General features: G+C 47.5%; 1 protein-coding gene across 1 annotated transcript; it reads left to right on the forward strand.

The window, feature by feature from the left end:
* Window positions 1–11,748: 11,748 nt before the first annotated feature.
* LOC122380058 lies at window positions 11,749–15,258 on the forward strand. The gene is made up of 2 exons (XM_043362836.1): window positions 11,749–11,957; window positions 12,755–15,258. The coding sequence occupies exons 1-2, from the start codon at window positions 11,918–11,920 to the stop codon at window positions 14,614–14,616; spliced, it is 1,902 nt and encodes a 633-aa protein (XP_043218771.1). The 5' UTR covers window positions 11,749–11,917; the 3' UTR covers window positions 14,617–15,258.
* Window positions 15,259–15,567: the final 309 nt, after the last annotated feature.

A 15,567-nucleotide genomic window follows, 5' to 3' on the forward strand; every position in this document is an offset into this window, starting at 1 on the left:
GTAAACAGCCCCCCCCCCCTGCCACTAATAGGGGTAGCCAGGACTAGGAGCCTGCCACTAATAGGGTTAATGCATCATATTGCATATCATTCGACTCGGCTGATGAAGAAGAACACAACGACACCATTTTTGAAGCTCTAGCTTCATTGTCTGTCGCGTTATCTGCAAAAACGTAGTTTGACCTTAGTTGACCTTAAGTGACATGACTGGCTTTGTCTATGATAACATGTTTATTTTCGAAATTTATCTTTGATCTAGGTGTAAACCAAACCTGCTCAGAACCTATTATCTCATGGAAAACAGTGGTTTAGTGGCATTGCTCTCGGTTGGGGGTACCTAAGCTTGGCCACTCGCCCGGGGTTACCCCAGTGTGCTAATTTTTATTTTAGAACAGCGATATTCGAAAAAATGTCATACTTAAGCCAGCCTGCCTAGTCACCCCTCACTACAAACACTTAAACGGTCCTTACATAACATTCGTATAAATATTAGTACTGTATGGTATAACATTAACAGTGCAACATATCTCACTTTTTAGCTAAAAACCCTTAAAATATCATTTTTGCGCTATAACTTTAACAATATGCAATTTTTGTCAGCCTTAACTTTTTTGCTGGCGTCACCTTAGCTGCCACGCTGAAAGGACAAACAGTTGAGCATTTTATTGTGAATAGTTTAGCCGGAAACGGGGTGGCCGGGCTTCCCCCGCGCCCGGGCTTCCCCCGGCTTCCCCTACAGCTGCTGACGGGGACACTGTACAGCTGCTGACGGGGACACTGTACAGCTGCTGACGGGGACACTGTACACTGTAAACTCATTTTGACAAGGGGTTGTCGTACAACGACGAGCGTTTGTCAAAAATACTAATAAAGGTTATGTCGAACGACGAATATCTTGTCATAGTTGGTTGAATCAACAGGGCAAATATTAGTATCAGCCCCAGCACCTAGTCGACCATTCATAAAATTGACAAGGATTATGGAGGCTATTGTGAAAACTACCAGGGTCTTATTCGTAATATGGAACATAGATTTGCTTATGATTTGTAATTTATATCCTTGTCGAAAGAACCAGCTACACCATTGCAACAATACTGATACATACTTATGTAATCTATGTCCTTGTCAAAGGTATCAGCTACACCAGTGGTCGGCAGGCCCTCCGGGGTCGTGCCCCCTTTTCGGGCGCCAGGCAGGGCCATTACCCCCACCCTACCAGACACCATTGCATACACAACCGAGCTCACTGAAATGTCATACCTTTTCGTGACTCTTTGGGTATTTCGGGTATTATTATGTAAAAACGTCGGATCACGACACAATTTTACCCTCGAGCCGATCATTTTTTTTTATCTGCCATAAAACATGTCATACATTGACAGAAATAACTGTTGACTTGTTAGGCAGTTGTTTCTTGAGATCATGGAAGGTCATAAAATTTCAATTCTAGAAGGTACAGCGGGTTCTGATCTACTACACAATTGTCATTGACCCTTTGAAAGTCTTAAGTCACCCAATGGCCAAAGAAGTTAACCGTCACCCGTATTGGTGTTTTGCCAGCCGCTAATTTATGGGGGGAGAAATTCGTTGGACCCCTCTTTGTCGTTCGGCCCCTGATCAAGCATGAGCTTCTCGAAAAAAACGAGCGTGTTGCCCGTGACGAGAGGAAGCTGATGATACGCGATTTTAAGGTCCTAGGTCATTGATTGACCTTGCAGGTCGGCTCAATGACCCAAAAAGTCGGAAAATCGAGACCTGTCAGAACTTCGTAAAGTGAGGATGTTGTGGAGTTTGTCGGGGTACTGATCACGAATTTTATCTAAGTTTTGATCACAGATGTCTTCGTGCATTTAGGCCAGGTCGGGTCAGGTCAGATCAACCAATAGACGTCCTGTCGGGTATTTATAGTAGGCATCAACAACCACTGACAGCTTCGTAACATGTTACGAAGGCACCAAAATTACTTGGTATATGCTCAAATGGTTGCGAAATTCTAGCTACAATGTATAAAATTGATAAACCTGTACTGAAAATGTCATCGCGATCGGCCGCTTTTTGCGCGAGTTATTCGCGAAAACCCGAGGAAAAGGGGGGTCCCCTAAAGTGCGAAGGTTAAAATTGGGTAGCAGCGTCTTCCTATCGTCACAAGTAGCACGTTCATTTTCCTACCGCAAAGCTCCAGTTCAGATTTCAGAGGCCGAGAGGCTGGGGTCCGACCGGCCCCTCCCCGTTTACGTTAGCTGTTATGAAAACGCCAATAGAGGGGCGACGGTTAGCGTTCGATCTTTGAACCCTGAGACCAAACAAGCGTGATGTCTGTCCCATCAAGGGAGACATTAATTCTAAGATAAGGCTTTCTCAGAGGCCCCCATTACCCCCCGCCGAGGGGCTCCATTACCCCCAAAGGGGGCATGCCCCACCATTTGCCGACCCCTGAGCTACACCTTTGCAACACGGACTTAGTTACGCTCATAGGCGCGGGAGCCGGGGGGGCAGTGGGGGCAGCTTGCCCCCCAACTCTGGGGCCGTGGGGGCGGTGCCCCCACAGCTTTGAGACGGAATACCACACTTTTTTTGCAAATGTTTTCTTTTTTGTTGAAAAAGCCGAGGGATGAAAAACAAGTGGCCTAAAACCGGTGATAAAACTAGATTTGGGGGTACCCTAGGTTGAGCTCTATTATGGTGTGCCCCCCCAGTCGGAAAGTAGTTCCCGCGCCCCTGGTTACGCTAGTTAGACGTGTTAGTAGTAACATATACAAAGCTGTTACTTGTTATATAGGTGGCGCCAAAAACGTTTCCGGCCGTTTCATTTTGAAAGTTTCAGTTGCGCACCAGCCGCCGTGCAGTGATGTGGCCTCCTGCGCACTTCCGTGAAAATGGTAGGTGATAACAGTGTTCGGTCGTTTTTGTCATTTTTTAATGAAATGTATGTCTTTCAACTGATAGTAATGCAGATTGAATCAGAGAAATTTGCTAAATAAGTGCGTGATGTATGGAAGCAAGCACAATGTGTTCTGCTCCCGGCCATATTGTTCTGCATATGCTATAATATAGCGATGCTTTCTTTCAGGCTTTCATCAGGAGCGAAAGCTCCAGCTTGCAAGCAAGGGCCGCTACACTGAAGACAGCAAACTGCAGAAACTCAAGAATTCTAAAAATGAAAAAGCACCTGAATTCCAAGCGGTTAATGAATTTGAATGCCCCTTAGATTCGAATGGGTTTGCCCCTTAAAATTCGTGTTCCGCAGACTTAGAAATAACATATTTCCGAATCAAGGCATGTTCCTCGATGTTGCGAGTCCCCAAACCAGTTATTGCGAGGCAGGGAACCCAAGTTGACTATCAACTCAAACCTAATGCATGTAAACGTGTGATTCTACAGTGTACTCGATAAGTGATAACGCTCATTGCCTTTTCGCATGCGTTATTGCCCTTGCCCCTTGGGTCATGAGTGTCATCACCATTGTGTGTGTAATGTGTATGTACCATTTTAAATACATGACCTACTTTCAGTAATGCTGTTTTGCTGTAATAATGAGACTGCAGAGCGGCGACCTGCGATTTGTGGAGAAAACTGACGAATACAAGGGAGGTCTTTGTAAAACTTTACAAACCTGAGACTAGTAGATTGCTTACAAGTACAGGTTTGCTACACGTAGACTACTATGCTAACTAAGATTTGCATTGATTTGACTTAACAAGTACACGGCTCAGCCCTGTTAAATGCAAACATGCGCAGGTCTTTTCCTAGTAGCCGCATGATTATAACTAGGAAAACAGTCGTTCACACAACAATGACAAAGCAAACTTTGGTAGCTAGTCTAACGAACTACATGTGAGTGGGTTGTAAGAAAAACTACCATGACAAACAATAGGGTCGTTCGATGACATGGCAAAGGGTGCGGGGATTTGCGCTAAATAATTTTCCTTGTAAAAGTAACAAACGTTTGTTGAAATGAGTTTACAGTGTACAGTTGCTGACGGGGAACAGTGTACAGCTGCTGACGGGGACAGTGTACCTACACTGCTGACGAGAACAGCGTACGTCACAACTGCTGACGGGGTGAACACCACGCTCTGCTGACATTCTGGCTCAGACACTCTGACTATGGCATGATCACTGGAAACCCACTTCGCGTAAAATATGGATGATTTAGGTATATGCATCATATGGAAAAACTCGCTGATAAACAAAAATAAGTTCCTTTTAACACATATTTGATCGATAAATGCGTTGAGTTGAATGACTAACAATTACTGAGACGTTTCCATAATGCATGGTACGTAATATAGTACATGCATACCTATACTCCTAATTCCTATAACCTATAGTACCTACGAAGTCGCCTGAGGCATGGACTCATTACAGGCTGATGCTGAACATAAGTTCAACAAACCACACGTGTCTGTGTTGCCCGTACTGTGTGCTTCAACTTGTTTATGCTGTTAGCCTGCAAACAGGGTAGTGATGTGTTGCAGTACCAATGTCGCCACGAGTTGTCCGTGTTTATATGATTTAGAGGACGAGACTATCCACTAAGCTTGACCATCAGAGGTGAAAAATACCTGCTACTCGCCTGCGTGCGTAGGTGACAGCCATAGGAATACAGAGACAGATTCGAGCATCTCAGTTGATGCATCTAAAATTGATAACTAAGCCGTTTCCGCTAAAATCAGAGCTGTCTTCACATAGAGGGCCACTATGGACCACGGCACAAAAATTTAACAGCGTCATCTCTGTGTAGACAGCTGGGGCTGAAAAATCCCGCCGGTGCGACAGCCGGTGCGTTGTGAAGCGCCATAGACAACGCAGGAAAAACGGCGACAGCGCGACAGCTCGTCCCCGCTCGTCGCCGGTTGAGCGGTGGCGGGGACCGGCGCGGCCTTGGCCGCCGCCGGAGTAGGGAAGGACCGGGCGACTGGGACGGGGGACGTCACATATGTCCGTGAACTTAGCGACGTATACGTATACGTATTCAGCGACGAATTCCAAATCACTTCAGATTCATGGCATGGGTTAAGTTGACCATGCTGAATACGAATATGACGTTTATTTTAACTTTTGAGCTGATCTTCATGGTTAAAATCCGGTTTAAATGACGGGGAACCGCATAACGTCGCGAAAATAAAAACCCACGAATTCCAAAGTATATGCAAAATGTAGAGCTCATCCAGATCTAACGTCCGTGGAAGAATCCAAGCTCGTGGCTCTTTAACTTGATGGTTAAAATCCGGTTTAAATGACGGGGAACCGCATAACGTCGCGAAAATAAAAACCAACGGATTCCAAAGTATGTGCAAAATGTAGAGCTCATCCAGATCTAACGTCCGTGGCAGAATCCAAGCTCGTGGCTCTTTAACTTCATGGTTAAAATCCGGTTTAAATGACGGGGAACCGCATAACGTCGCGAAAATAAAAACCCACGAATTCCAAAGTATGTGCAAAATGTAGAGCTCATCCAGATCTAACGTCCGTGGAAGAATCCAAGTTCGTGGCTCTTTAACTTCATGGTTAATATCTGGTTTAAATGACTGGGAACCGCATAACGTCGCGAAAATAAAAACCCACGAATTCCACAGTATGTGCAAAATGTAGAGCTCATCCAGTTCTAACGTCCGTGGAAGAAACCATGTTCGTGGCTCTTTAACTTCATGGTTAATATCTGGTTTAAATGACGGGGAACCGCATAACGTCGCGAAAATAAAAACCCACGAATTCCAAAGTATAACAAAAATGTAGAGCTAATCCAGATCTAACGTCCGTGGAAGAATCCAAGCTCGTGGCTCAACGCCTTCATGGTTAAAATCCGGTTTAAATGACGGGGAACCGCATAACGTCACGAAAATAAAAACCCACGAATTCCAAAGTATGTGCAAAATGTAGAGCTCATCCAGATCTAACGTATGTGGCAGAATCCAAGCTCGTGGCTCTTTAACTTCATGGTTAAAATCCGGTTTAAATGACGGGGAACCGCATAACGTCGCGAAAATAAAAACCCACGAATTCAAAAGTATGTGCAAAATGTAGAGCTCATCGAGATCTAACGTCCGTGGAAGAATCCAAGTTCGTGGCTCTTTAACTTCATGGTTAATATCTGGTTTAAATGACGGGGAACCGCATAACGTCACGAAAATAAAAACCCACGAATTCCAAAGTATGTGCAAAATGTAGAGGTCATCCAGATCTAACGTCCGTGGAAGAAACCAAGTTCGTGGCTCTTTAACTTCATGGTTAATATCTGGTTTAAATGACGGGGAACCGCATAACGTCGCGAAAATAAAAACCCACGAATTCCACAGTATGTGCAAAATGTAGAGCTCATCCAGTTCTAACGTCCATGGAAGAAACCAAGTTCGTGGCTCTTTAACTTCATGGTTAATATCTGGTTTAAATGACGGGGAACCGCATAACTTCGCGAATATAAAAACCCACGAATTCCAAAGTATATCCAAAATGTAGAGCTAATCCAGATCTAACGTCCGTGGAAGAATCCAAGCTCGTGGCTCAACGCCTTCATGGTTAAAATCCGGTTTAAATGACGGGGAACCGCATAACGTTACGAAAATAAAAACCCACGAATTCCAAAGTATGTGCAAAATGTAGAGCTCATCCAGATCTAGCGTCCGTGGCAGAATCCAAGCTCGTGGGTCTTTAACTTCATGGTTAAAATCCGGTTTAAATGACGGGGAACCGCATACCGTCGCAAAAATAAAAACCCACGAATTCCAAAGTATATGCAAAATGTAGAGCTCATCCAGATCTAACGTCCGTGGAAGAATCCAAGCTCGTGGCTCAACGCCTTCATGGTTAAAATCCGGTTTAAATGACGGGGAACCGCATAACGTCGCGAAAATAAAAACCCACGAATTCCAAAGTATGTGCAAAATGTAGAGCTCATCCAGATCTAACGTCCGTGGCAGAATCCAAGCTCTTGGCTCTTTAACTTCATGGTTAAAATCCGATTTAAATGACGGGGAACCGCATAACGTCGCGAAAATAAAAACCGACGAATTCCAAAATATGTGCAAAATGTAGAGCTCATCGAGATCTAACGTCCGTGGAAGAATCCAAGCTCGTGGCTCTTTAACTTCATGGTTAAAATCCGGTTCAAATGACGGGGAACCGCATAACGTCGCGAAAATAAAAACCCAAGAATTCCAAAGTATGTGCAAAATGTAGAGCTCATCGAGATCTAACGTCCGTGGAAGAATCCAAGTTCGTGGCTCTTTAACTTCATGGTTAAAATCCGGTTTAAATGGCATGGCACATATTCATGGCACATATTTTGGAATTCGTCGGTTTTTATTTTCGCGACAATATGCGGTTCCCCGTCATTTAAATCGGATTTTAACCATGAAGTTAGAGAGCCAAGAGCTTGGATTCTGCCACGGACGTTAGATCTGGATGAGCTCTACATTTTGCACATACTTTGGAATTCGTGGGTTTTTATTTTCGCGACGTTATGCGGTTCCCCGTCATTTAAACCGGATTTTAACCATGAAGGCGTTGAGCCACGAGCTTGGATTCTTCCACGGACGTTAGATCTGGATGAGCTCTACATTTTGCATATACTTTGGAATTCGTGGGTTTTTATTTTCGCGACGGTATGCGGTTCCCCGTCATTTAAACCGGATTTTAACCATGAAGTTAAAGACCCACGAGCTTGGATTCTGCCACGGACGTTAGATCTGGATGAGCTCTACATTTTGCACATACTTTGGAATTCGTGGGTTTTTATTTTCGTGACGTTATGCGGTTCCCCGTCATTTAAACCGGATTTTAACCATGAAGGCGTTGAGCCACGAGCTTGGATTCTTCCACGGACGTTAGATCTGGATGAGCTCTACATATTGCATATACTTTGGAATTCGTGGGTTTTTATTTTCGCGACGTTATGCGGTTCCCCGTCATTCAAACCAGATATTAACCATGAAGTTAAAGAGCCACGAACTTGGTTTCTTCCACGGACGTTAGATCTGGATGAGCTCTACATTTTGCGCATACTTTGGAATTCGTGGGTTTTTATTTTCGCGACGTTATGCGGTTCCCCGTCATTTAAACCAGATATTAACCATGAAGTTAAAGAGCCACGAACTTGGATTATTCCACGGACGTTAGATCTGGATGAGCTCTACATTTTGCACATACTTTGGAATTCGTGGTTTTTTATTTTCGCGACGTTATGCGGTTCCCCGTTATTTAAACCAGATATTAACCATGAAGTTAAAGAGCCACGAACTTGGATTATCACACGGACGTTAGATCTGGATGAGCTCTACATTTTGCACATACTTTGGAATTCGTGGGTTTTTATTTTCGCGACGTTATGCGGTTCCCCGTCATTTAAACCGGATTTTAACCATGAAGTTAAAGAGCCACGAGCTTGGATTCTTCCACGGACGTTAGATCTCGATGAGCTCTACATTTCGCACATACTTTGGAATTCGTGGGTTTTTATTTTCGCGACGTTATGCGGTTCCCCGTCATTTAAACCGGATTTTAACCATGAAATTAAAGAGCCACGAGCTTGGATTCTGCCACGGACGTTAGATCTGGATGAGCTCTACATATTGCATATACTTTGGAATTCGTGGGTTTTTATTTTCGCGACGTTATGCGGTTCCCCGTCATTCAAACCAGATATTAACCATGAAGTTAAAGAGCCACGAACTTGGTTTCTTCCACGGACGTTAGATCTGGATGAGCTCTACATTTTGCGCATACTTTGGAATTCGTGGGTTTTTATTTTCGCGACGTTATGCGGTTCCCCGTCATTTAAACCAGATATTAACCATGAAGTTAAAGAGCCACGAACTTGGATTATTCCACGGACGTTAGATCTGGATGAGCTCTACATTTTGCACATACTTTGGAATTCGTGGTTTTTTATTTTCGCGACGTTATGCGGTTCCCCGTTATTTAAACCAGATATTAACCATGAAGTTAAAGAGCCACGAACTTGGATTATCACACGGACGTTAGATCTGGATGAGCTCTACATTTTGCACATACTTTGGAATTCGTGGGTTTTTATTTTCGCGACGTTATGCGGTTCCCCGTCATTTAAACCGGATTTTAACCATGAAGTTAAAGAGCCACGAGCTTGGATTCTTCCACGGACGTTAGATCTCGATGAGCTCTACATTTCGCACATACTTTGGAATTCGTGGGTTTTTATTTTCGCGACGTTATGCGGTTCCCCGTCATTTAAACCGGATTTTAACCATGAAATTAAAGAGCCACGAGCTTGGATTCTGCCACGGACGTTAGATCTGGATGAGCTCTACATTTTGCACATACTTTGGAATTCGTGGTTTTTTATTTTCGCGACGTTATGCGGTTCCCCGTTATTTAAACCAGATATTAACCATGAAGTTAAAGAGCCACGAACTTGGATTATCACACGGACGTTAGATCTGGATGAGCTCTACATTTTGCACATACTTTGGAATTCGTGGGTTTTTATTTTCGCGACGTTATGCGGTTCCCCGTCATTTAAACCGGATTTTAACCATGAAGTTAAAGAGCCACGAGCTTGGATTCTTCCACGGACGTTAGATCTCGATGAGCTCTACATTTCGCACATACTTTGGAATTCGTGGGTTTTTATTTTCGCGACGTTATGCGGTTCCCCGTCATTTAAACCGGATTTTAACCATGAAATTAAAGAGCCACGAGCTTGGATTCTGCCACGGACGTTAGATCTGGATGAGCTCTACATTTTGCACATACTTTGGAATCCGTGGGTTTTTATTTTCGCGACGTTATGCGGTTCCCCGTCATTTAAACCGGATTTTAACCATGAAGGCGATGAGCCACGAGCTTGGATTCTTCCACGGACGTTAGATCTGGATGAGCTCTACATTTTGCATATACTTTGGAATTCGTGGGTTTTTATTTTCGCGACGTTATGCGGTTCCCCGTCATTTAAACCAGATATTAACCATGAAGTTAAAGAGCCACGAACTTGGATTCTTCCACGGACGTTAGATCTCGATGAGCTCTACATTTTGCACATACTTTGGAATTCGTGGGTTTTTATTTTCGCGACGTTATGCGGTTCCCCGTCATTTAAACCAGATATTAACCATGAAGTTAAAGAGCCACGAGCTTGGATTCTGCCACGGACGTTAGATCTGGATGAGCTCTACATTTTGCACATACTTTGGAATTCGTGGGTTTTTATTTTCGCGACGTTATGCGGTTCCCCGTCATTTAAACCGGATTTTAACCATGAAGTTAAAGAGCCACGAGCTTGGATTCTTCCACGGACGTTAGATCTCGATGAGCTCTACATTTTGCACATACTTTTGAATTCGTGGGTTTTTATTTTCGCGACGTTATGCGGTTCCCCGTCATTTAAACCGGATTTTAACCATGAAGTTAAAGAGCCACGAGCTTAGATTCTTCCACGGACGTTAGATCTGGATGAGCTCTACATTTTGCGTATACTTTGGAATTCGTGGGTTTTTATTTTCGCGACGTTATGCGGTTCCCCGTCATTTAAACCGGATTTTAACCATGAAGATCAGCTCAAAAGTTAAAATAAATGTCATATTCGTGTTCAGCATGGTCAACTTAACCCATGCCATGAATCTGAAGTGATTTGGAATTCGTCGCTGAATACGTATACGTATACGTCGCTAAGTTCACGGACATACGTCACATCTGGGCCACAACTGGGGCGAGGTCCATGACCATCGGTCCCAGAAACTTGGTAGGAGCGTTGATAATTGGTTCTGACTACTGAAGCAAAGGCAAGTGAATCAGTGACAACCGACAATCCTTTCGTGAGTTCTGATTGAACTGGATCGATCCGTCCTGGCTTCCTGAGCAAGGAAGTCGATCAGACCTATAGGTAAGTTGGATAATAGTGATTTATTTTGTGTTGTTGTGTCACTGAAATGTGTTGATGCTTTGTAATGCCCAGAGGCCGTTTTAGTTTCTAACACTCTAGCCTCATTTTCAATTTTTTAGGCCTTCAAAGGTGATGAGAAGACGTAAAAATATGGTACCTACTGTTTCAAGATGACTTGTAAAAAAAAAATCGTGACAGCTAGACATCGCGTAGGTGACAGCTTTTGAGTTTTATTCACCTCTGTTGACCATGATTGGACGAGACGTGGAGGGGAAACCCGGCAGATCCCCGACGTTTGCGCTGTGACACTGAGCGGAAATGGCCATTGGGATGGGTTCCGTGAGGCCGAGGGTGAGCTCATTCGATAGCTTCGATTTGTGAATGCGTGAAATTCAATGAAGATGTAGATCGAGCCGTCACATGTGTTCAGCTCAACGATACGGATGGACTGATATGAAATATGACCCTTTCCGGTCAGATCATGACCTTGAACTAAGGTCAACTTTTAAAAATGACCTTTTAAGGTCAGCTTATAGCTCATTCGACGCGTCTCGACGAGAGGAACATGATGCTGGCAAGCGTAATCTCGTGGCTCTCTTGAGTCAAGTTATTAAAAAAACATTTTTTTTTTCGTAAAAACGGATAATTTTTAGTTTATACCCTCTAGAGGCTAAAACCGTTGACCTGAGGTCAAATCTGAGACCAATGCTCAGAAAGGTCTGTGAATAATGTATGAATGTCTAAGAATTAGCTGATCTGCCGACCCGAGCCAAACATCTGAGCCGAGCGTCTGTTGACGGACGGAGCGGACCGCGCTCCCGGATGCAGACGGGCTAACTCGCAATAGTGCTGATAGCGAGGGGGCTGGTCTGTGTCACTGACCACTTCCAGTCGTATCAACACGAACAGGCGCGTCATGGGCACTGTAAAGGAGAGCACTCCCGACTGAGGGGACAGTCTGCCACCCAGCGCCGTCCAGGGTGGTGCCGTGGTGGGTAGAACCGCTCATCGCCAGCTGCAGGAAGCATCTGGAACGCAGGCTGTGAGAGCCAAACAGAAGATGAGACTGCCTCCCCTCCTGATAATTGCCGCCACGCTCGGTAAGCCTCTAGCAGTGAGAGCTTGATAGGAGTTCGACTATCATACCATTACATATATGGCCTGACGTCTCGGAAAATTCGGCTTACCTATACCTACAAAAGCTGATTTCTTACCTTACTCGCGAAGATGTGCACTCTACGCGTAAAGAAGGTCGTAAGATGCCTTCAAGACTGCGCCTTTCCCAGACAGTGACTTTGACTGAATGCCACACTGTCACAGCAATGGCCCGGTTAAAAAACGATGAGAACGACCCCGTGACGATCATCGCGACCATCGTGACGACGATCGCGACCCCGTGATAGATATATCTAGCAGTGACCCTGATTGACCCCATGACACAGGCAGTGACCCTGATTGACCCTATGACACAGGCAGTGACCCTGATTGACCCTATGACACAGGCAGTGACCCTGATTGACCCCATGACACAGGCAGTGACCCTGATTGACCCCATGACACAGGCAGTGACCGTGACCCCGCGTTTAAGCAATAAACGTGACTCCGTGACAAATCAGTGACTTTGACCTGTGGTATGGGAGTGACCTTGACCCGTGACGTGGCAGTAACCGTCACACCTAACAAATCAATGACTTTGACCGCATGTCAAATCAGGGACTTTGAATCGTGACACAGCTGTGACATTGATCCCGTGACCTTGTCAGTGACCGTGACCCCGTGACATACCATAGGTCGCACAGTGAAATAATTCAACCGTGTTTCCTGATTGCTAGTGACCTATTCGGTCACTGAGGGCTTGACCCAGTGACCCATCAGTGACCTGCGACCCGTGTCACAGGCGGAGCATGGGCTGGCGCCTGTGGCGAGCAGGAGCACGGCCGGCTTCCGCCTCTGCTGGTCACCTCTGCCGAGACGCCCACGGTTTACGCCTGGCCTGAGCAGAAGGTCGAGCTCCACTGCCGGCCGTCCCAGGCCGGCGGCTGTCGGTGGCTGAAGGACTCCAGAGAGCTGGGCACCGAGTGTCGTCTGAGCACCACTGAGCGGGGCACGATACGGTGTGTTCGCGGAGAGGAGACGTGCGGCGCGATCACACTGAAAAACCCGAAAAATCAGCAGGTCGAACACACCCACGTCTCTGATTACGACCGCCGTCGTTACTACTACAGACGCCAAAATCAATATTGGGACTACAATGGAGAGACTCGATGGAACCGCAAGCCCTCGACGTTCCTATGCTCGCGGTCGGGCACCATCATTCTCAAAAGCAAGGCGTGTGATGGTACCAGACACTGTGGCAAAGGTGAAGACGAATGGCACTGCTCGCCGCCCTGTGGACCACCATTTGTGAGCGAGCACACCAGGCTCTCCGATCCAAAGGAGGAGTATCCGGACGGCAGTCATGCCACTTACACCTGCGAGAGCGGCTTCAATCTGGCCGAGTCTCTGAGCGGGCTGCGAAGGACGTGCCGCGCCGGCCGGTGGGACGGGGTCGCGCCCGTCTGCCGGCGCAATGTCGCCCTGGGACAGCTCATCACCGTCACTGGCTTGCCGATGACGGACTGCAAAACCGCCGTGGATGGCTCGCTGGACACCTGGTGCATGCTGGCACCCAGCGACGGCCCCCAGGCGCTGACTGTCCACCTGGAGGATAACGCGACTGTAGATAGGGTGCTGGTGCGTGCCCTTGGTACACGCTACACCGTGGCGCTGCAGCCGGTAAACCAGACCGATGGTGAGGTGGAGTGTTCGTGTCGGGACCTGAACAGCGGCAAGATAACGCCAACAGTCTCCGGAGTGCGAGTCTGCGTCTGCCCCGAGCCAGCGTCGAACGTCGAGCGGCTCCAGGTGCGGGTGTCGGCCGAGAAGGGCGCCTTCCTGGCGCTCTCAGTGGCAGACATCGTAGTACTGGAGAGGTCCGACGATGATGAAGGGGGCGAATGTGCACTTCTTGGTCAACCAGCGCACGGACGTTACGAGCCAGCACAGACGGGCACTGTCAAACTCTCGTGCGACCCAGGCTACAGCCCGTCCTGTTCCGACCCTGTCCGGTGCTACGACCTACAGAGCGGTACCGCCCGCCTTAGTTGCTTGGCCGCAAAATGTCCGTCCCCGCCCGCCATCCCCAACACCAAGACCGGCCCGAAGGACGGCACCGGCTGGCGCTCTGTGGTCGAGTATAGCTGCTCCACCGGTTACACCCTGTACCCGTCCGAACAGAACACTACCTCGACATGCGGCTCGGACAGCCTCTGGTCGCTCGGACACGTCTCCTGTGTCTCCGAGACCGATATCCGCGTGGTGGCCATGCGGCTGGGCGAGCAGCACGAGCGCAGCATGGCCGCACTGCGCGCCGAGCTGGAGACCCTGCTGATGGGCCAGCGCCAGCTGCTGGCTGACCAGAACAGCACCCAGCAGCGGCTGAGCAAGCTGGAGCGCGAGGTGGCGCTGCTGGCACTGGCCGAGGGAGCGTACCTGCCCGCTCAGGAGAGAGATCCGACGGAGGACGCTACCGAGCCCGCTCCCGAGGAGGAGGGTGTGACACAGACTCCAGAGACAGTCACAGACCGCGCCATGGTCACCAGGCCCGAGCAGGAGCCGGCCGGCGCCGCGGACTCCGAGGAGCTTAGAGAAGGAGCAACTGAGACGACCCCCCGGCAGTCGCCAGCCATGGAGCTGATCCGTCAGATCAGCTCCAGCTGAAGCTGAATCTCCAAACACTCGCATCCTTCTCTGAGCCGGGAACAGCTGTTCCGGGCGGGACGGAAACCAACACCAATCTCGGGTAAGCCCCCTTCGGAGCAGGCTGTGGGGTGACCGTCTGAGTGGCTGGATGGCCTGTCCCTACTCCCTAGGAACTGACTCAGCCGAGACGGCGTACGATAGACGCCCATGCCCGCCCCCTCATATCTAACAAATCTCTCATCTCTAATCCCGTGGCCCAAAAATGGTCTCGCTAGGGCGAAAGGCCATGACCCATAAAAACAACAGTGGATGACGACGACTAGTGCGCCTATTCTATCCAACCAAGCGTGGACAAAATGTCGAGTCCACGTGAAGTCCTCCAGCATAGTCTGCGCCAGTGGCAGTGACAGTCGAAAGACATGTTTGCCAGTGGTCAGTGGTTACTAGTTTTTAAGGGAATTAAACATACGACCAGTCTTCTAGCCGCCCGCCATGCAGTGGACGAGTTAAAGCCATATAATGTTCGTCGGCCACCCGAGTGCCAACTGTGCCGACCTGCCTATACCGTGTAAAGTTCAGGACATGTGCGAGGCGACGAATTTTGTCGCGTCACGACTTACGACCCTCTTGTCATAGCCAATAAATATCGTCACCGTTGTTGTCCGTTGTTGTTGTTTTGACACTTTAGATAAGTATTTTTGCATTATTAGGAAATTGGAGCGATCCGATGCCATTACGAGCAGACGGTGGAATGTCACCTACAGCCTGGACCTGGACTCACAAGAAAACGTTGAGTGATACAATCGTTATACAATTAACCTTCGCCCCAGTGGGGGGGGGGGGGGGGGGGCGCGTACCGCCGCGCCGCTTGGGGTAGCTTTTGGTACATCAATTTTGGACAATGTGTGAGATTTTTGACCCCAGGTCATGTCAGGTCAGGTCACCAGGTCAAGTTAACTGACCAAGCCT

Source organism: Amphibalanus amphitrite, unplaced genomic scaffold (assembly GCF_019059575.1).
Source record: "Amphibalanus amphitrite isolate SeventyFive unplaced genomic scaffold, NRLGWU_Aamphi_draft 000090F_arrow, whole genome shotgun sequence".
Lineage (NCBI taxonomy): Eukaryota > Metazoa > Arthropoda > Thecostraca > Balanomorpha > Balanidae > Amphibalanus > Amphibalanus amphitrite.

Bases quoted from the DNA above. Each gene is read 5' to 3' on its own strand.
- LOC122380058 (XM_043362836.1), top strand. From the start codon at position 11,918: ATGAGACTGCCTCCCCTCCTGATAATTGCCGCCACGCTCG. The intron at 11,958-12,754 runs GTAAGCCTCTAG...CCCGTGTCACAG, and splicing joins GATAATTGCCGCCACGCTCG to GCGGAGCATGGGCTGGCGCC.